The 21,728-nt window shown below is 44.5% G+C and overlaps 1 protein-coding gene across 1 annotated transcript in view; it reads left to right on the top strand.

The window, feature by feature from the left end:
- Positions 1–9,448: 9,448 nt before the first annotated feature.
- CPA6 (carboxypeptidase A6) overlaps positions 9,449–21,728 on the top strand; it is a 242,752-nt gene continuing 230,472 nt past the window's right edge. The window contains exon 1 of the mRNA XM_056522125.1: positions 9,449–9,697. Coding sequence (XP_056378100.1) covers positions 9,597–9,697 — 101 coding nt within the window. The 5' untranslated portion in view covers positions 9,449–9,596. The remainder of the gene's footprint in view (positions 9,698–21,728) is intronic.

Raw genomic sequence — 21,728 nt, forward strand, 5'->3', positions numbered from 1 at the left:
AAATAACATCAATAATAATATACATTACCTGGGGTGCTCATGGTGCCTGTAGCCACATGGGGACCAGTGTGAACCCTTGACAATCGTTTTGTGGACAGATCCACTTCGTAAGGAGGTCACCTTGCAGGCTCCCTGGGACTTTTTATTCACAAAATCAAACTGTTCTGTTTTTACCTCTGGCCATTTTCTAAAGTCTGCAATGTCTGCAGATACCAACAGGCCTGTTACCATATTGACACTAGTGTTTGGATCATGTAACTGTTGGTGCATCATGTAGACTACTAGAGAATAGAAGTTGGCTTGACTTATTGATGGATTCATGGAATTGTGTGCTAGATATATTATTATAAGGATAGTTCCCCTCCTTCCTGATGGTCCCGGCTCAACCTTAAAGGGGTAATCCCGTGGAAAACTTTTCTTTTTTTTTTTTTTTTTATCAACTGGTGCCAGAAAGTTAAACAGATTTGTAAATCACTTCTATTAAAAACATCTTAATCCTTCCAGTACTTTTTAGGGGCTGTATACTAAAGAGAAATCCAAAAAAGAAATGCATTTCCTCTGATGTCATGACCACAGTGCTCTCTGCTGACCTCTGCTGTCCATTTGAGGAACTGTCCAGAGTAGGAGAAAATCCCCATAGCAAACATATGCTGCTCTGGACAGTTCCTAAAATGGACAGCAGAGGTCAGCAGAGAGCACTGTGGTCATGACATCAGAGGAAATGCATTTCTTTTTCGGATTTCTCTTTAGCATACAGCCCCTAAAAAGTACTGGAAGGATTCATATTTTTTTAATTGAAGTGATTTACAAATCTGTTTAACTTTCTGGCACCAGTGGATTAAAAAAAATACGTTTTCCACGGGAGTACCCCTTTAAGGGAAATTGGCAGCACAACAAGCTGAAAGTGCTCCCAACCTTCATGTCCCAAATGAATCTCAGCCTTTCAATGGAAAAGGTGCCCCAGAGGAAGCTGGAGAGGTAAAACTGGTTGGGCTTATCATAATGGTCCAGCTATGAAATACTGTTATACTGCATAGATTCAATATTTTAATCCTGTTAGTATTATAATTAAATCACCAGGAGTTTTCTTTCCATAAGACTCTGCCGAGTGCTGTTTTTTTTCACCTTGATTCTGATACAGGTATAAACTAAAATGGTTGTTGCAGTAAGGAAAACAACGAGAGGGGCAAACAGGGCCAGCGTTAGTGCATGGCAAACTTGGCAATTGCCCAGGGCCCCCGCCCTCCAGAGGGCCCCCATGTGGCTGCTAGAGTGTTTGTAGCTAGGGGAAGCAGTGTAGCCCTGCAGTCAGCAGCATCCAGGATTTGGCCGCGCTACAGAGTTCACTTACATAGTGCAGGCAGTGAGAGGCTACTTTATCAAACCCCCCTCCCCCCCCCCCCCCCCTCCGACTCCGACTCCTCTTACTGCTGCTGTCACAAAGTTTAGCTGCCTGTCGGCCGATGATGAAGAAGATAGTCTGCAGGCCCCAGGGGGCATGAATATATAACAGCTGAAGTATTTAATGCACCCAGCCAGCTTTCAATAAAAGTAAGCAGATGTAATGTGTAGATGTACATGTGTGATGTAAACAGTTATCTGTTACATATATTTGTGTACAGTGTGCTGTATGTGTGTGTAATGCAGGTATGTATGTACACATGTATGATATATGTGTGATTGAGTATGTATGTGTTGTATGTATGCATGTGTATTTGCATGTTTTTAGTTTTTTTTTTTTTATATATATATATGTGATATACAGTGGTGCATCTGTGACTATCTGTCACTAGGCCTACCAAAGGCCTAACCCCAGTGCAGCAAATATCACAGTGGTGGCAAAATCTCATGGCGCTATTATATATATATATATATATATATATATATATATATATATATATATATATATATATATCATGCTGAGAGTTGCAGCTTTGCAACAGCTGGATACACTCTGGTTGAGAAATATATATATATATATATAAATATATATCTATATATATATATATATATTTATTTTATTTTTTTTCTTCTTTTTTTTTATTTTATTTTTTTCTTTTCTTTTCTTTCCTATGATATATATATACACACACACAGTAGTGTATTTCAGGGGGTGTAATCCAAACTTCTTTCTCCAGTGTGTCCATCCATCCAGCGTCAAAATTAAGATGCTGAATGATTGTTAAGTGTCCCATTCAAATGAATGGGATCAGTTCAAGCTTCAGTTTCCCTCCAGTGCATGTTAGAGGGAAACTGTGCCGGACGCCTGATATATGTGAACCCGACCTCATTCGTTCTGCAGGGTGTTGGCGTGTAGCTGGTATCTACCACTATATGTTACTGTATGTGAGAATATTGCTCTATGTATCGTGGTTTTTATTTACAAACAATATTATACGAACAATAGTATTGTGTGGGTTTAGCAAATATTGTGTGTCTACAGGGACATACGCTTTGTGGCTTGTGCTCCTGATCTTTTAACCCTTTCAGGACTCAGCATTTTTCAATTTTTACACTTTCGTTTTTTTTTCTTCTTCACGTTCTAAAAACCATAACGCTTTCAGTTTTCCACCTACAGACCTAAACGAGGGCTTGTTTTATGCGCTACCAATTTTACTTTGCAATGACATCAGTCATTACACCACAAAATCTATGATGAGAAAAAAAAAATTGTGGGTAAAAAATAAAAAAATAAAAACATACCATTTTGTAGCTTTTAGCGGCTTCCGTTTCTACGCAGTGCATTTTTCAGTAAAAGTGGCACATATTTATTCTGTAGGTCCATATGGTTACAAGGATACCAAAATGATGTAGGTTTTATTTTATATACTAATTTAAAAAAATACAACTACATGCACCAAAATTAGTATGTTTAAAATTGGCATCTTCTGACCTCTATAACTTTTTTTATTTTTCTGTATATGGGGCTATATTAGGGCTAATTTTTTTGCACTGTGGTCTGTAGTTTGTGTTTTGATGTAACTTTTTGATTGCTTTTTATACAATTATACCAAATGACCAAAAATACGCAATTTTGGACTTTGACTGTGATACCACATATGTTCATGTTTATTTTTGTTAAAAATTTTTTTTTTAATGAATGATGATCCAACTTTTATTAGGGAAGGGGGTAAAATCACATTTATTAACTTTTTTACACCATTTTTTAGTCTCCATAGTGGGCTATTACATGCAATCTTCTGATTGCATACACTGTTCAATGCTATACCATAAGATAGATCAGTGTTATCGGCACTCTGCTGATCCAGCCGATTTCACCGTGGCGGTCACGAACAGCCCGACTGAGCTGCTGGAAATGGTTTTACTTTCACGTTAGACGCGGCGATCAACTTTGATTGCCACGCCTAAGGGGTTAACGCTGGGCATCACCACGATCGTTGATGTACAGCATTAGACATGGGTCCTGGCGGCTGATAGCTGCTGGGACCACCCAGCTATCATGCGGGTTCAGCCCGTGAGCCCACGTCATAGCAGGGAAGTGGGCGCAGGGCATACAGGTATGCCCTGTGTCCTGAAAGGGGTACTCCACTGGAAAACATTTTCTTTTAAATCAACTGGTGTCATAAAGTTAAACAGATTTGTAAATTAATTCTATTAAAAAATCCTTTCTGCCTGACCACAAGTGCTCTCTGCTGACACCTCTGTCCATTTTAGGAACTGTCCAGAGTAGGAGCAAATCCCCATAGCAAACCTCTTGCTCTGGACAATTCCTGACATGGACAGAGGTGTCAGGAACCTGTGGTCAGGCAGAAGGGAAATTAAAAAAGTAAACAACTTCCTGTGTATTAAACATCAGCTAATAAGTATTGGAAGAATTGGGATTTTTAAATAGAAGTCATTTACAAATCTGTTTTACTTTCTGGCACCAGTTGATTTAAAAGAAAATGTTTTCCAGTAGAGTACCCATTTATCCCCTACAGGACCCATGACGTAACGTTACGTCCCGACACCCTGGGTCTTAAGGAACAAGGACGTACAGTTACGTCATGGGCAGTTCTGGACCCCGCCGTGAGCCAGGCAGGGATCGGACCGGGATGCCTGCAGAAATCATTCAGCAGGCATCCCGTGCAAATGCCCAGGGGGGTCATTAGACCCCCCCCATGTCGGCGATCTCCGCAAATTGCATGTGAATTCACACATGCGATTTGCGGCTATTCCGGCGATGCCGGGCATTTTCGGTAGCGGAGGCATACGCTTTTCTTGCCTCCGACTCCGAATCTGTCAGTGAGGATGATGAAGATCCAACATTTCTGCGTTCTTCATCGTCCTCCTCATCATCTAGTAGTGATGATGAGCCCCCTGTACGGCGGCGGAGACGCCGCCAGGCGAGGCCACGCACCCCCCATGATAGTGGCCCAGTGGCCGGCACTAGTGCAAGTGGTGATGCCGCTCGTACTAGGAGTCCGACCCCCCAGACAAGTTTACCAGAGCCCCCTTCTGGTGAACCTGTCTGGAGACCCCAGAGGGTTATCAGCCACGGGTTCCGGAGTTTGTTGGCGACTCCAGAATACGGATTGACAATTCTGGATTCACCGAAATTGACTATTTCAGTTATTTTTTCAGTGACAGTTTTGTCAATCACATGGTGGAGCAGACAAATCTGTACACCAGGCAGTTCATCGCCCACCACCCTGATTCTTTTTTGGCCAGGTCCAATGAATGGTACGCCATTGATGCAGCAGAAATGAGGACATTTTGGGGCCTCTTTCTACATATGGGCCTGGTCAAAAAGCCCAGTGTCAGACAGTACTGGAGCGGGGACATCCTATACCAGACCCCGCTTTACAGTATGGTCATGACACGGAGGCGGTTCAAGGCCATTTGGAAATGCCTGCATTATGCAGATAATGAGGCATGTCCACCCCGAGGTGATCTCGCCTATGACCGGCTTTACAAAGTGAGGACGGTCATCGATCACTTAGGGGCCAAATTTTTTGAGGCCTATGTACCCCTCAGGGAGCTCTTGGTTGATGAGTCTCTTATCAGTTTTAAGGGGAGACTCATCTTCCGCCAGTATATTCCCTCGAAGTGGGCGCGGTATGGCGTGAAGCTCTATAAACTTTGTGAGAGTACCTCCGGGTACACTCTCAAGTTTAGAGTGTATGAGGGACGAGATTCCAGTATTGAACCCCCAGATTGTTCCCCCACTCTGGGTGTTAGCGGGGAAATCGTTAGGGAGCTTGTGCACCCATTGCTGGATAAGGGTTACCATGTGTACGTGGACAACTTTTATACCAGCATCCCTCTGTTCACATCCCTTGCCACCAGATCCACGTCCGCTTGTGGGACCGTGCGGAAAAACCAGAGAGGCCTCCCTCTAAATTTTGTTAAGAGACCTATTCCCAAAGGTGAGTCACGTGCCCTTGCCCATGAAAACCTGTTGCTGGTCAAGTATAAGGATAAGAGGGATGTCCTTATGCTGACCATTATTCATGGCAATGGCAGCTCACCTGTCCCTGTGCGAGGTACCACAACACCGGTCCTCAATCCCGATTGTATTCTGGACTACAATCGGTATATGGGGGGAGTTGATCATTCTGATCAAGTCCTCAAGCCATATAACGCCATGCGGAAAACATGGGTATGGTACAAGAGAGTTGCAGTCTACATGGTACAGGTTGCCATGTATAACTCTTTTGTACAGTCCCAGTACGCTGGCAACACAGGGACATTCCTCCAGTTCCAAGAAGAAGTCCTAAAGGTCCTGATCTTTGGCGACCGGGAAAGAGCAGGCCGGACTTCCCAAGGAACTGAAGTAATAGGTGCCAGGATTGTCCCAGGCCAACACTTTCCAAGTGAGGTCCCCCACACTGGAAAGAAGGGACGAGCCCAGAAAAGATGCAGAGTGTGTTACAAGAGGGGGATTCGGAAGGACACCACCACTCAATATGACACTTGCCCAGATAATCCGGGCCTCTGCATTAAGGATTGCTTCAGGGAGTATCACACTTCCATGGAGTTCTAAATTTTCCCTCTTCATTTTAATTTTCCACAATTTGACCCAAATGTACCAAGTCCAGAGTACATTCCAAGTTTTAACCCCATAAAACCACTAAATTGCCCAAAAAAATATTGAATAAAAAAAATAAAATAAAACAGATAAGACCTCTGGTGGTATTTTTTTTATAAAAAATGGGTCATGGGTCACTGAGTCACTATCATCGGGGACTTTTTATGTTGCCTCAAATGCGCAGCGCACTCTCTCCACCTGAGCGGGGTGTGCATTTGAGGCAACAAGTTAGGGACAGCCACACACATCACATTCCCAGCATGATGATTCAGAGCATAGGGTTTGGGACGGGCATATTTTTTTGTTTTGGCTATGCTCTGGGTCATCATTCTGGGAACATAATCTGTTTTATAATTGTATGTCCCACTGTACCCTATTTTAGTTACTTAGTGTACCCCAGGTATTTTCCCCATGTAATGCCCCTTGAGGGGGGGTCCCACTGTTCTTGCTCCATAGGAGAAAGCCAAAGCTCAAGGACCCTGACTGATCTCCGGCACCTCTGAGACCGGTGTGCATGCTGTTTACGCCCAGACTTGAGGTATGTCCTTACTCCAAAGAAATGTATTTACACATTTACAATGACATTTTCTCCTTTTACCACTTGTGAAAATGAAAAATTTGGGGTAACCCCAGCATTTTAGTGTAAAAAATCTAATTTTTCATTTTCACATCCCACTTCATGAATATTTATCAAACACCTCTGGGGTGTTAAGGCTCTCTGTACCCCTTGTTATGTTCCTTGAGGGGTGCAGTTTCCAAAATGGTATGCCATGTGTTTTTTTTTTTTTTTGCTGTCCTGGCACCATAGGGGCTTCCTAAATGCGACATGTCCCCCCCATTTCAGCAAAATTTGCAAATGTGACTCCTTTTCTTCTGAGCATTGTAGCGCTCCCGTAGTGCATTTGACGTCCACTTATGGGGTACTTCCATACTCAGAAGAGATGGCGTTACAAATTTTGGGGGGTATTTTCTGCTATTAACCCTTGCAAAAATGTGAAATTTGGGGGGAAACACACATTTTAGTGAAAAAAATTTTTTTTTTTACATATGCAAAAGTCGTGAAACCCCTTTGGGGTATTAAGGCTCACTTTATTCCTTGTTACATTCCTCAAGGGGTCTAGTTTCCAAAGTGGTATGCCATGTGTTTTTTTTTTTACTGTTCTGGCACCATAGGGGCTTCCTAAATGCGACATGCCCCCGAGCAAAATTTGCTCTCAAAAAGCCAAACATGACTCCTTCTCTTCTGAGCATTGTAGTTCGCCCGTAGTGCACTTCAGGTCAACTTATGGGGTACCTCCATACTCAGAAGAGATGGGGTTACAAATATTGGGGGTATTTTCTGCTATTAACCCTTGCAAAAATGTGAAATTTGGGGGGAAACACACATTTTAGTAATTTTTTTTTTTTTTTTACATATGCAAAAGTTGTGAAACCCCTGTGGGGTATTAAGGCTCACTTTATTCCTTGTTACGTTCCTCAAGGGGTCTAGTTTCCAAAATGCTATGCCATGTGGGTTTTTTTTTTTGCTGTTCGGGCACCATAGGGGCTTCCTAAATGCGACATGCCCCCCGAGCAAAATTTGCTCTCAAAAAGCCAAATATGACTCCTTCTCTTCTGAGCATTGTAGTTTGCCCGTAGTGCACTTCAGGTTAACTTATGGGGTACCTCCATACTCAGAAGACATGGGATTACAAATTTTGGGGGGTATTTTCTGCTATTAACCCTTGCAAAAATGTAAAATTTGGGGGGAAACACACATTTTAGTGGCAAAATAAAAAATGTTTTACATATAGAAAAGTCGTGAAACCCCTGTGGGGTATTAAGGCTCACTTAATTCCTAGTTATGTTCCTCGAGGGGTCTAGTTTCAAAAATGGTATGCCATGTGTTTTTTTTTTGCTGTTCTGGCACCATAGGGGCTTCCTAAATGCGACATGCCCCCCGAGCAAAATTTGCTCTCAAAAAGCCAAATATGACTCCTTCTCTTCTGAGCATTGTAGTTCGCCCGTAGTGCACTTCAGGTCAACTTATGGAGTACCTCCATACTCAGAAGAGATGGTGTTGCAAATTTTGGGGGGTATTTTCTGCTATTAACCCTTGCAAAAATGTGAAATTTGGGGGGAAACACACATTTTAGTGGCAAAAATTATATATTTTTTTACATATGGAAAAGTCGTGAAACCCCTGTGGGGTATTAAGGCTCACTTAATTCCTTGTTATGTTCCTCAAGGGGTCTAGTTTCCAAAATGGTATGCCATGTGGTTTTTGTTTGCTGTTCTGGCCCCATAGGGGCTTCCTAAATGCGACATGCCCCCCAAAAAACATTTCAGAAAAACGTACTCTCCAAAATCCCCTTGTCGCTCCTTCGCTTCTGAGCCCGCCGAACACTTTACATAGACATATGAGATTTGTGATTACTCGAGAGAAATTGGGCTATAAATACAAGTATAAATTTTCTCCTTTTACCCCTTGTAAAAATTCAAAAATTGGGTCTACAAGAACATGCAAGTGTAAAAAATGAAGATTGTGAATTTTCTCCTTCATTTTGTTGCTATTCCTGTGAAACACCTAAAGGGTTAAAACGCTGACTTAATGTCATTTTGAATACTTTGGGGAGTGCAGTTTTTATAATGGGGTCTTTTATGGGGTATTTCTAATATGAAGACCCTTCAAATCCACTTCAAATCTGAACTGGTCCCTGAAAAATTGTGAGTTTGAAAATTTTGTGAAAAATTGGAAAATTGCTGCTGAACTTTGAAGCCCTCTGGTGTGTTCCAAAAGTAAAAACACATCACTTTTATGATGCAAACATAAAGTAGACATATTGGAAATGTGAATAAATTTTTTTTTATTTGGAATATCCATTTCCCTTACAAGCAGAGAGCTTCAAAGTTAGAAAAATGCAAAATTTTCAATTTTTTCATCAAATTTTGGGATTTTTCACCAAGAAAGGATGCAAGTATCAACAAAAATTTACCAACATGTTAATGTAGAATATGTCACAAAAAAAACAATCTCGGAATCAGAAAGATAACTAAAAGCATTCCAGAGTTATTAATGTTTAAAGTGACAGTGGTCAGATGTTCAAAAAACGCTCTGGTCCTAAGGTGTAAAATGGCCTGGTCCTTAAGGGGTTAAGAGGTTAATAAACTTGCAACACTCCTTGCAAGCTACATCCTGAATTAACTAAATGTGACCGACTTGTTTGGCTTTTGGGGCCCCACCTTTAGTTTTGCCCAGGGCCACATTAAGTCTAAAACCGGCCCTGAAAGTATGAACCATACCTTAAGTTAGGTCCTGTGCAGGGAGGGGCAGCTGTTTCTCCTTCACATGTGACCTAACACTCCCCCCAGTGTAGAAGGCTAATCCTGGCTGAGTGACAGAACACTAAATATCCTCACCCAAGTGCAGAGCCTCTCAGTACTGTCATACATACTTTCTGCTCCTCTCGTTGCTGCAACAAAGTCCACAGCAGCTGCGCTCAACCGTCCACAGCAACACAATAACCCAGTCTCTGCCCTGGATGACATGGATGTATAGAACGGGATCCCCTCTGACTCTGTAAAGATGGAGCTCACATGGAGAGTATCACAGCTCATTCATCTCTGCCTCTTCTCCCAGACTTGGCTGTCTGGCTATTGTCACTTGTATAACAACCGTTACGCTGGGTAAGAATATTCACATTATTCAGCATTATTTCAACTAACACTCGGCAATAATATTCTATATTACAATTATTTACTGATGTAGCTGTGTCGATTTGATCATAAGTTTTTTACAATAGGGAAAATTTAAAAGCGCTTAAACTTTTGTTTTCTGTGATGATGTTAATATGATCATAGTACCAAGGCAGTGTTTCCCAGCCAGCATGCCTCCAGCTGTTGCAAAACCACAACTCCCAGCATGCCCGGAAAGCCAGGCATGCTGGGAGTTGTAGTTTTGCGACAGCTGGAGGCACGCTGGTTGAGAAACACTGAGCCAAGGTCTCAAATGCCAATGTGTGTGTGTGTATATCTATCGGTACGACGCTAAGCCCATCCAATATTTAAATCTATTGACCCTGTATATCCATTGGACGCAATACATTGACCTTTTAGGAATTAACTCTACTATTTTTCAGGGTTCCTAAATACTATGTGCATTATGTTTACCTCAAGTCATTTGTATACCATAGATCAGAAGTTGTGCATGCTGGGAGGTGTAGTTTTGCAACAGCTGGAGGCACACTGGTTGGGAAACACTGAGCCAAGGTCTCAAATGCTGATGTGTGTGCATATATATATATCTTTGTGTACCTTAAGCCCATCCAATATTCAAATCTGTTGACCCTGTGCATCCATTGGATGCAGAACATTGAACTTTTAGAACTCTACTATTTTCCAGGGTTCCTAATAACTATGTACAGTAGGTTTACCTGAAGTCCTTTGTATACTATAGATCAGAAGGAAAGCCAAAGGAAGTAACAGCATCCATCCATAGCGGGTAGAAACTTATAAATCTGCTTTATTCCTCCATGGCACTTGGCAGTTTTTCAACCCCAGTGTGGGTCTTTAAGAGGCTACATAACAAAGACCCACACTAGCGTTGAAACACTGCACGGTGCCATGGAGGAATAAAGTTGATTCATATACCGCCTATAGATGCTGTCACTTCTTTTGGTATAGAATAATAATTCCCCCAGACACGGGGATTGGTAAAATATGCATCCAGTTATATTGGATTGTATAGTGCTGTGGTCTATGCTTTTTCCAGAAAGTATGCCAAGCGACAAACTCAGCTCTGCTAACAATGTACACATGAATAAAAAGTGTAGGAAAGTATCCATATGATTCCCAGCATTTGCTTTAGCTTGTGTACATGCATTTCCTATGAGTTTTGAGATGCAAGGAGTAAATGAATCAATGAATCCTACAAATTAGTCTGTCTAGTTATTTCATGTTTTTGTTTATTTATGTACTATTTTGAATGAATAGCAATATTTTATTATGGTGGCATCATTTAATATTTGTATTATGACTGCAATAAGCAGACCACCTAAAATTCTACAAAAATCAATTTATACCTTAGTGTTTAATAGTGACCTAACATGGGTTTAGTGGAATTGTTGGGGTTCAGGTAGCTGTAGCACTCTGATATCTACTCCTTAGGGTAGGGTTACACGTAGCATATAGGGAGCATATTTCACACTGCACATAATATGCTGCATATTCTCCTGTGAGCAGTGAAGCACGGCTACCTGGTGGCAGCCCTGTGTGTGCAGTGAAATTTAAAGGGGTACTCCACTGGGAAACATATATATTAATTATTATTATTATTATTATTATTATTATTATTATTATTATTATTATTTTATTATATATATATATATATATATATATATATATATATATATATATATTTTATTTATTTTTTTATCAACTGGTGCTAGAAAGTTACCGTAAACAGATATGTAAATTACTTCTATTTAAAAATCTTAATCCTTCCAGTTCTTATCAGATGCTGTATGCTCAAGAGGAAGTTCTTTTCTTTTTGAATTTCCTTTCTGTCTGACCACAGCGTTTTCTGCTGACACTCTTTTTTTATTATAAAAGTACAAAACTTATACAAAAACACAAAACAAGCTTAACCAGCTATAACATAAATAAGAAATACACTGGTACCAAAGAACAAAAACAAAACCCTGCCTAACCGGCCAGCCCAGCTTTACAAAAACCTAAAATATGCCAACCCACCTAACCGAACCACACTCACACACATAACAAAAATGAACAAAAAAAAAAAAAATAGCGCTTGGCTTATCAAAATATGAAAATAAAATTTAGCACTACCTGGCTACAACTCAAAATCATCCATATTCGGGAAACACAAAAAAAAAAAAAAAAAATTATAAATTAAAATTAAAATACAAAAGCACAACTTGGCTTAGCAAAATATAAACATAAACATAAAATTTAGCACTACCTGGCTACAAAAAAAAAAAAATTTTTTTAATAAAATAAACAACGTAACAACATGAGAAAATCAAGTAAACCACGTAACATAATAACTGGTCCGACTGCCATGACTACTGTAATGCTGTAATATAGAAACAAAATGAAAACAATATATAAACAATATACATACAAAATCACATGAACATAATAATATAGTATTTAACTAAAAATAAATATATATACACTAAAGAAAACCTACAAAAACAATAGAAAACCCTACCAAAATCCCTACACTAAAACTGTACTCTCCCACACCACCCCTCCTGCACATGGGTCAGAGTCCATACCGTTCGTACACAAAGTCCTGTCCCTAACTGACCCATGTCAGGTCCCCAAAAGAAAAGCAAACACCACCACCCACAAATACACCCTCCCCACCTAGCACTCCTCCCAACCAACTTACACACAGACTTATACATACTAACATATACACACTAAACCAAAGCTACCTTTGGCCCAAGTTTGGTCGCCTGTAAGCCCTTCATACCATATCAGCTTAAAACAAAACAAAAAGCTAGCGTGTGCATGCATTAGCCCACCACCAGGAAGAAGGATGGCAGACTTGATACATCAAAATAATTTTAAACTCTTTCCCTAACTCCCCCCTACAATTTTCCCTAATTCTATCCCTCCATTAAAACTGACCCTGCTCTCACCCTATCACTATCCCTATAACACTGCCCCTAACCAAAATAAAGGTACTCTACCTAAAAAGGTCTAGTACCTAGGGCACATCAAAAGAAAAACCTCTCCACAGGAGAGAAGCCCTACTGGTACCAAGACTGCCATACTCCAAAGACCTGATCTTCCCGAGGTCACCGGTGATGTTCCTACAGACCTCCACCTCGGAGAGGATTTTCTGTTGGGTCGACACTAAACACCGTGCGTTCCACGTGTAGTACCTAACCACTAAACTAACTAAGAATAAAGTGCCCCGATCTCGGCCACCCAGGTTCCTGAATGCCCCATAAGCCCACTCCGGATAGGTTAGGCCGGCAAGTTGACTCCAGCCGATGGAAGCGCCCACCCTGTTGTAAACCCCTATATTAAAGGGACAATGAAGCAGGAAGTGGTCCATGCTTTCCAGCGTGTCCCCGCACTCTTCTCGGGGACATCCCCGGTCATCAGAGTTCCTGCACTTCAGGTTGTCCCTTACATATAGCTTCCCCTGAAAGCAGCGCCAGGCCAAGTCCCAAAACTTCTGGGGGATCCTTTTCATGTTTAAAAGGTACAACCCCACCCTCAGATCCCGACCTGGGCAGTCCCTGAGCGCCAGAGGCTTCTGGAAATGGGTCAACAGAACCCGTTTGTCAAGGAACTGCCTTGACTGGGTCCTGATCTCCCACACTCCCAGACCCCACCGACGTATCGCCTTCAGAGTCGGGGTAGCATAAGCCAGAAGATATCCATGGGGCGTGCGGAGGTCCTTCACTCGCCCTCCTCTCTCCCATTCCTGGAAGAAAGGCCGAAACCATTCCCTGCAGGAGAGTACCCACGGAGGAGCCCTCTCTTTCCAGAGGTTTGCGATGTTAGCTTTCAAGAAGGTGTTCGTAAAGAACACCACAGGGTTTACCATAGATAAACCCCCTAGTCTCCTCGTGTGGTACGTAACCTCCCTCCTGACTAGGTTCATCCTGTTCCCCCATAACAGTTGGAAAAACAGGCTGTAGATCCTAGTGTAGTAAGCCTCTGGCAAGATACATACGCTGCCCAGATAGATAAACAAGGGGAGCAGGTACGATTTGATCAGGTGTACCCTTTCCCTGAGGGTCATAGACCAACCCTTCCATTGGTCCACCTTCTGAGCGGCATCCTGGAGCTTACCATCCCAGTTTTTGGTGGGATAATCATCCTGGCCGAATGTGATGCCTAACACTTTTGCTGATTCTTGGGGCCCTGGAAGGGTGTCCGGGAGATCAAACGTGGGATCCCCCCCTCCCAGCCAGAGACTCTCACACTTATCCCGGTTGATCTTAGACCCGGATGCCTCCGAGTAGCGGTCCACCTCCGACATCACCACATCGACCTCCTCCTGTGAGGAGACGAAAATAGTGACATCGTCAGCGTACGCCACCACTCTCTGGGTGACATCCAGCTCCGCCAGACTCATCCCGACTCCCGCCAACGGCCCACAATCTACCCTCCGGACGAAGGGATCGATTGCAAACACGTATAAAAGCGGGCTCAAAGGACAACCCTGACGGACTCCGGACCCCACCTCAAAAGAGCGGCCAGACCAACCGTTCACCAGCGGGAAACTCTCTGCCCCTGCATACAAGATCTTAAGCCAATTAACAAAAGTACTCGGTAAGCCATATCTCAGGAGGACGGACCAGAGGTACTCGTGGTTCACCCGATCAAACGCCTTGGCCTGATCCAGGGACAGCAAGTACCCCTTCCAGAAACCCGCACTACTCCGCTCCACTGCCTCCCTGACACCAAGGACAGCACTTAAGGTGCTTCGGCCTGGAACAGAGCAGTGCTGAGTCCCCGAAAGGAGCCGGGGTGCAAACTTCACCAGCCGATTAAACAGTATCTTGGCCAGAAGCTTCCTGTCCGTATTGAGAAGAGCTATGGGCCTCCAATTCTCAATTCGGCTGGGATCTTTACCCTTTGAGAGAAGAATCAGGGCTGACCTCCTCATTGACTTCGGCAGAGTGCCCGAGGAGAGACACTCATTGAATACCTCAGTCAAGAGGGGAGCTAAAGACTCCTTAAAGGTCCTGTACCACTCGGATGTTAAGCCATCCGGACCTGGCGACTTCTTAGGGGCAAGCCCCTCGATCGCCAGTCTCACTTCCTCTTCCCTGATTTCTTCTGCCAAAACAACAAGAGAGGGGTCTACCCCTGGCTCAGGAATGGTTTCAGCCAGGAAAGCCGACATCCTGTCTCGATCTAGATCCTTCCTTCCCAAGAGGTGCGAGTAGAAGGATCTGACGACCTCCAAGATCCCTGATCTGGACCGATTCAGAGATCCCGTACTATCAATCAGTCCTGAAATGACTTTACTACTCACTGACATCTTACAGTTTCTGTAAGGGTCGGGCGAGCGGTACTTCCCGAAATCCCTCTCAAAAACCAAAGATGCGTGCCTATCGTACTGACACCTCATCAGCAAGGACTTCACTCTGGAGATATCCTCTCGGCTACCTCCAGTCGAGACGAGAAGCTCGAGTTTCCTCCTCAGACCCTGATACAAGCGATACCTGTTCAGGGACCTGAGGCTCGAGAGCTGGCGGAAGAACCCCGCAACCCGCTTCTTGAATATCTCCCACCACTCTGACTTACTACTACAAAGGTCCAGTAAAGGTACCTGACTCTGAAGAAAATCCTCAAAGGACTGTCTTACCTCCGCTTCCTCCAGGAGGGACGAATTCAGCTTCTAATAACCTTTTCCCATCCGGGGGGTCTCTGAAACATTCAGGGAAAACAAAATCATACAGTGATCGGAGAACTCCACCTCAACCACGGACACTGCGGAAGAGACGGCTTCCTCCTTCAAATAAAACCTATCTATTCTAGACCTGCGACTACCTTGATGATAGGTGAAACCCGCGTGGCCCGAGGGGCTCCGGATGTGGGCATCCTCTAGGCGAGCTTCTCTAGTTATGCTAATCAGTGCCACACTATCGCAAGTCAGCGGACCATTGGAGCCTCTCCTATCTTGGGACCTCGTGACATTATTGAAGTCCCCTCCAAAGATCACCTGCCGACTCGTAAAAAGAAAGGGCTTAATCCTCATAAAGAGATCTTTACGGCCCCGCTTAGTTTGCGGGGCGTAGATGTTAATGAGTCGGAGCTCTTGTCCCTTCATGAAGACATCTAAGATCAGGCACCTCCCCATTTCTAATTCAATAACCCGTCGGCATTCAACAGGAGCGGTAAAAAGGACCGCCACCCCACTATACGACTCAGCCGCAAGAGACCAGTGGGAGGGGCCGCGCCTCCACTCTCTCCTGGCTTTTACCAGGGAGGCTAGATCTGACAACCTGGTCTCCTGCAGATACAAAATGTCGGCTTCAACACGGCCGAGAAAATCAAAGGCTGCAAATCTAGCCGTATCCGACTTTATGCTGGCACAATTAATAGATGCCAGCGTCAATGGGGTGAGTGCCGCCATACAGGGTGATTGAATTAGATGGCCTCACCATTTATTTCTTTTTCCCCTTCTTTTTAGCCCCCTCATCCCCCGAAGACGACGAAAGGGCAGGACCACTCTTACATCTTTTTTTAGACTCCGATTGGTCCATAAGGTCCCCGTGTCCGTCCGGCCCCGGTCTAGCCCTGCCCTCTGAGGAAGGTGCCTCGACAGGACAGGGCCCAGTTCCCCCCAGAGGCTCTTTCTCCCGAGGCACCCCGCCCTCACCTTCCCCCTCCAAGGAGGGGGAGGAGATGGTATCGAGGACGAGGTACCGGTTTGACAGGTCAATCAGAGGGGGGGCAGCCAGGCTTCCGCTTTGGACCTGGCCCGTAGTACCAGGAGCTTCAGAGGGCTCTGACCTCTTCTTTCTCCCTTTCCTTTTGCCCTTTTCTTTCTTTTTGGGCCTCACCCCACTTTCCTCATCCACACTTTCATAGTGGGAGGAATCGGAAGGGTCGGCCATATTGCTTTCCTCTCTGTGAAGTCTCCTGATCTCCTCATCCAGCACATTCTCCACCAGGGCTTCAGCAGTTACAGGGCCAGCTTCAGGAGCAGGGACTGAAGCTACCCTCGCCACCTGGGCACTCTCCAGCTCCCTACTCCTTCTACGATTTTCCTCCCGCCTTAGTTTGGCAGGGCCCTTTTTCCTCCTCACTAGCCCTGTTGCGCCCCCATCCCTGCCCGTACCCTCCCCAGCCGAGGCAACGTCACAGCTCTCCTCAGCTGGAGCGGCCGCCGCATGGGCGAAGGCGCTAGGACAACAGCTGAAAGGGTGTCCGAGGACACCACACAGGTGGCACCGGATCTGCCGACAGGATGCGGCCAGATGACCCACCCCACCACACAAAGCGCAGACCTGCAATGTACAGGCTGCGCTAAAGTGGGTGGGGCTGCCACACCTGTGACAGACCTTAGGCTGCCCCTGGTAGAAGACCTGGATCCTATCACGTCCAAGGAAGGCGGCTGACGGAATGTGGGCAACCGTACTCCCTGAACGCTTGAGTTTGACGGAAAACGTCCAGGCCCCGGACCAGATCCCGTGTTCATCCAAGTTTTTCTTGGGCATGTCCGTCACATCCCCATACCGTCCGAGCCAGGTCATGATATCATAACAAGAAAGTGACTCGTTACGGGTCAAAACGGTCACCTTCTTGACAGCATTCTGACGGGAAATCGCCTTTACGGCGAACTCCCGCCAGCCGGGCTCGTTTTTTGCCACTTCGTAGTTCGACCAGAAGAGTTCAAGACCCTCCGGCCGAACGAAACTGACATCAAACTCAGACGAACCATAGGGGTGAATCAGAGCAAAGATGTCATTCGCCCTGAATTACATCTGGAGGAGGAGCTCAACCACTTTAGCGCGAGGCGGGCACACATCCTTGCCCCTCCAAATCAGACGGACCACGTTCCTACGGTTATTGTCCTGCCCGGGTGTCGGGAGGGACCAGACCACCTCCCCATTCTGCTCTCGGAATGCCCCCAAACCGTGCCTCTCTATCCAGAAAGACAGGTCGACCTCACCCCTTCCCTCTACCTCGATTGACCTGTCGCCCCTACGTAGAGCCTCCAGGAGGCGCTGCTGCAAGTGACCCCCGGGGCCGGATGGAGAGGGGGACCCCCCCGGCAGCGACATGAGCATAGCTCCTAGGAGCAGTCACTACCGGGGGGGCAGCCGAACCAGACCCAGACTCAGACCCAGGACCACCATTCACACCACTACACCCACCAACATTCACACCACAATTCTCATCATCCATACCAGACTTTGTATTCATACCACCACTACTCCCACCATTATTCACTCCACTAACACTCACACATGCACTCTTCTCATTCACAACACTACCACACCCATCATCCTCACCCCCTACACTCGCGTTGTGCCTAACATATCCTGGGCTGGCTGGGACTTGTAGTACTGCCGGTTTTAACAGAGTCTTTTTCGCTGGCTTTGCTGTTGCTGGGGTCGACTCTGATGGCTCCTCCTCCATGGGCGATGTTACTGCCTGAGCCTGGGGCTGCCCCTCCGAGCGCACCCCAGCTCCTCCCACAACGCCATCACCATGTCTTCCCGACTGCACGGGCTCTGAGGCTGGCACTGGCACTCGGACACTCCCCCCCCCTCACAGGAGAGTGCCCCGCAGCACCCACAGAACACACAGACCGACCGTTTTCCACTCCCGATGCCCGGACACTCCCCCCCCCTCACAGAGGAGTGCCCTGCAGCGCCGGTAATGTCCACGGCACTCGGGGGACCGCCCCCCAAGCACACAGACATATCACTTATCTGGACACTCCCCCCCCCCTCACAGGGAAGTGCCCCTCAGTGCCAGCAACACCTGGGGAACCGCTCCCCAAGCAAACAGTAGCATAGCTTGCCCCTGGTGCCTGGACACGCCCCCCGCCACCCTGGGGCGCTCCCGCAGCACCAGGGCTGCTCACCTTAAGCCCAATAGGACTTGCTGGCTCTATAGCGTCCTCTGCCGTCTTGGACGCCATGCTATACCCCCCTTTCTGGCCCCGCTTCACCACAGAAACGGGGACTGGCAGTTTGGGGGGCCCAGCAGTCTGAACCAACTTTACAGCTGGCCCAGACTGCTGGAAAGGACGAAACACATAAGTCACAGTCTCCTGAACCTTCTGCCTTTTCTTCCTTTTCTTTACTAGATCATCTTTACCGAGATCCTCACCAAAGGTAAAATCCTCCATACGGGTAGGGGACTCCTGCTGTATAATGGCTTGCAGCAAACCCCCACTGGCCAGCTCCTCCTCACCGCTCTCCTCTGTCTCCCCATCACTGGAGGGTAGCGCCACCTGGGCTGGCTCAGGGTAGCTATCTTGGGGGGGCTGGGGCTCACACACACTAGGGGTGGCATCCATTTCACTTCCCACAGCCGACTCTCCGCCATCTTCCTCCCCTCCTTCCTCCTCACTGCTCTCCTGAGGGCAGCATGCACCATACTTCCTTTCCTTGAATCTCTCCTCATTAACCAGTTTTTCTTTTAGGAATCCTGCCCCCTCAGAGATTTTTCTTTTGGCCTCCTCCACCTCCGCCACCTCTATCTTCAGAGCCCGCACCTGGGCAGTGAACTTCTGCCTCTTACCTGTAGGGCCCTGGTCAGCCTGGTAGCGGGCAAATCTCAGGTCCTCTCTCAGACTCCTCAGCTTCCTGCCCAGCTCTTCGTACTCCGCCATCTTTGCTTGTATCCTTGAGCCATATGTCGCCAATGACTCCCTTGGTCCCCGTGCCCCCCATTGCTGGGGTTCCGGGGTAACAGAAGGACCGCTGGTCTTTGCTGATGCCTTATGTCCCTCTGATCCGGTCAGGGGAGTGGGCTCCACATTTCTGCGGGCCCTGCTGGAACGTCTCACCCCGACCTTGAATCCGGCTGTAGACACTTTCTTCCCCCCTCTCGCCAGCCGGGAATGAGAGGTAGAAGCCCGAGGCTCCATGCAGGAAAGCCCTCCCAAGGAGCCTGCCACGCTCCTGGGAAAGCCCGATGTAAAAACCTGCTTCTCTGCCTGGAAGTCTGGAGAGCAAATGGAGCCACACCCGACAGCTGCACACACTGAAACCACAGGATGTGCTCTCTGCTGACACCTCTCTCCATGTCAGGAACTGTCCAGAGCAGGAGAGGTTTGCTATGGGGATTTGCTCCTACTCTGGACAATTCCTAAAATGGACAGAGGTGTCAGCAGAGAGCACTGTGGTCAGACAGAAAGGACATTCAAAAAGAAAAGAACTTCCTCTTGAGCATACAGCATCTGATAAGAACTGGAAGGATTAAGATTTTTAAATAGAAGTAATTTACATATCTATTTAACTTTCTAGCACCAGTTGATAAAAAAAAAAAAAAAATTATAATAAAATAATAATTAATATATATATATATATATATATATATATATATATATATATAAAATTATTATTATTATTTTATTATATATATATATATAATAAAATAATAATAATAATTAATAAATATATATATATATATATATATATATATTAATTATTATTTTATTATATATAATATATATATATATATATATATATATATATAATAAAATAATAATTAATATATATATATATATATATATATATATATTTATTAATTATTATTATTATTTTATTATATATATATATATATATATATATATATATATATATATAATAAAATAATAATAATAATTTTATATATATATATATATATATATATATATATATATATATATATATATATTAATTATTATTTTATTATAATTTTTTTTTTTTTTTTTTTATCAACTGGTGCTAGAAAGTTAAACAGATATGTAAATTACTTCTATTTGAAAATCTTAATCCTTCCAGTTCTTATCAGATGCTGTATGCTCAAGAGGAAGTTCTTTTCTTTTTGAATGTCCTTTCTGTCTGACCACAGTGGTCTCTGCTGACACCTCTGTCCATTTTAGGAATTGTCCAGAGTAGGAGCAAATCCCCATAGCAAACCTCTCCTGCTCTGGACAGTTCCTGACATGGAGAGAGGTGTCAGCAAAGAACGCTGTGGTCAGACAGAAAGGAAATTCAAAAAGAAAATAACTTTCTCTGTAGTATATAGCAGCTGATAAGTATTGGAAGGATTAAGATTTTTAAATAGAAGTGATTTACAAATCTCTTTAACTTTCTGGCACCAGTTGATTTAAAAAAATATATATATTTTTCCAGGGGAGTAACCCTTTAAAGGAGAGGCCAGCACACTGACAGGACTGGATTACACGCAGGCCTGCCTCCAAACCTTACAGCACACACAAGGACTTATTTCCCACTGCACAGCGGATTTTGCGCAGCGTGAAATACACTATGTGTGACTTTACTCTTATGGTGTGAATTGGTGCACATTAGAGATGAGCGAACTTACAGTAAATTCGATTCGTCACAAACTTCTCGGCTCGGCAGTTGATGACTTATCCTGCATAAGTTAGTTCAGCTTTCAGGTGCTCCGGTGGGCTGGAAAAGGTGGATACATTCCTAGGAAAGAGTCTCCTAGGACTGTATCCACTTTTTCCAGCCCACGGGAGCACCTGAAAGCTGAACTAATTTATACAGGATAAGACATCAACTGCCGAGCCGAGAAGTTCGTGACGAATCAAATTTACTGTACGTTCGCTCATCTCTAGTGCACATGGAAGGGAAGTTAGAACTTTTAATCTTAACATGATATAATTTCCACCATACATTCTAACAGCCACAGCCCAGAAATAAAAAAAAGAACAGTTCAGTCATGAAGGGATTTTCCCACCAACATGTTTTATGAGATGAAAGGACATGTCTTTACGTTAAAGGGATTTTCCAACTATAAACAATTATCTCCTCTTCACAGGAAGATCTGTGAGGGTCCAATCACTGGGCCTCTACTGATCACATGAATAGAGACCATATGGATAAGCAAGAAGTATAGCCTACTCCATAAAAGCCTATACAGTGTTTAAGAAAATTGCATTTATATAGTAAATATAGAAATGAGATGGAAATATGTAAAAATACAAATAAAAACAAGACAAAACAGCACATACAGTAATGTAGTG

The sequence above is a fragment of the Hyla sarda genome, chromosome 5 (genome assembly GCF_029499605.1).
Source record: "Hyla sarda isolate aHylSar1 chromosome 5, aHylSar1.hap1, whole genome shotgun sequence".
NCBI lineage: Eukaryota > Metazoa > Chordata > Amphibia > Anura > Hylidae > Hyla > Hyla sarda.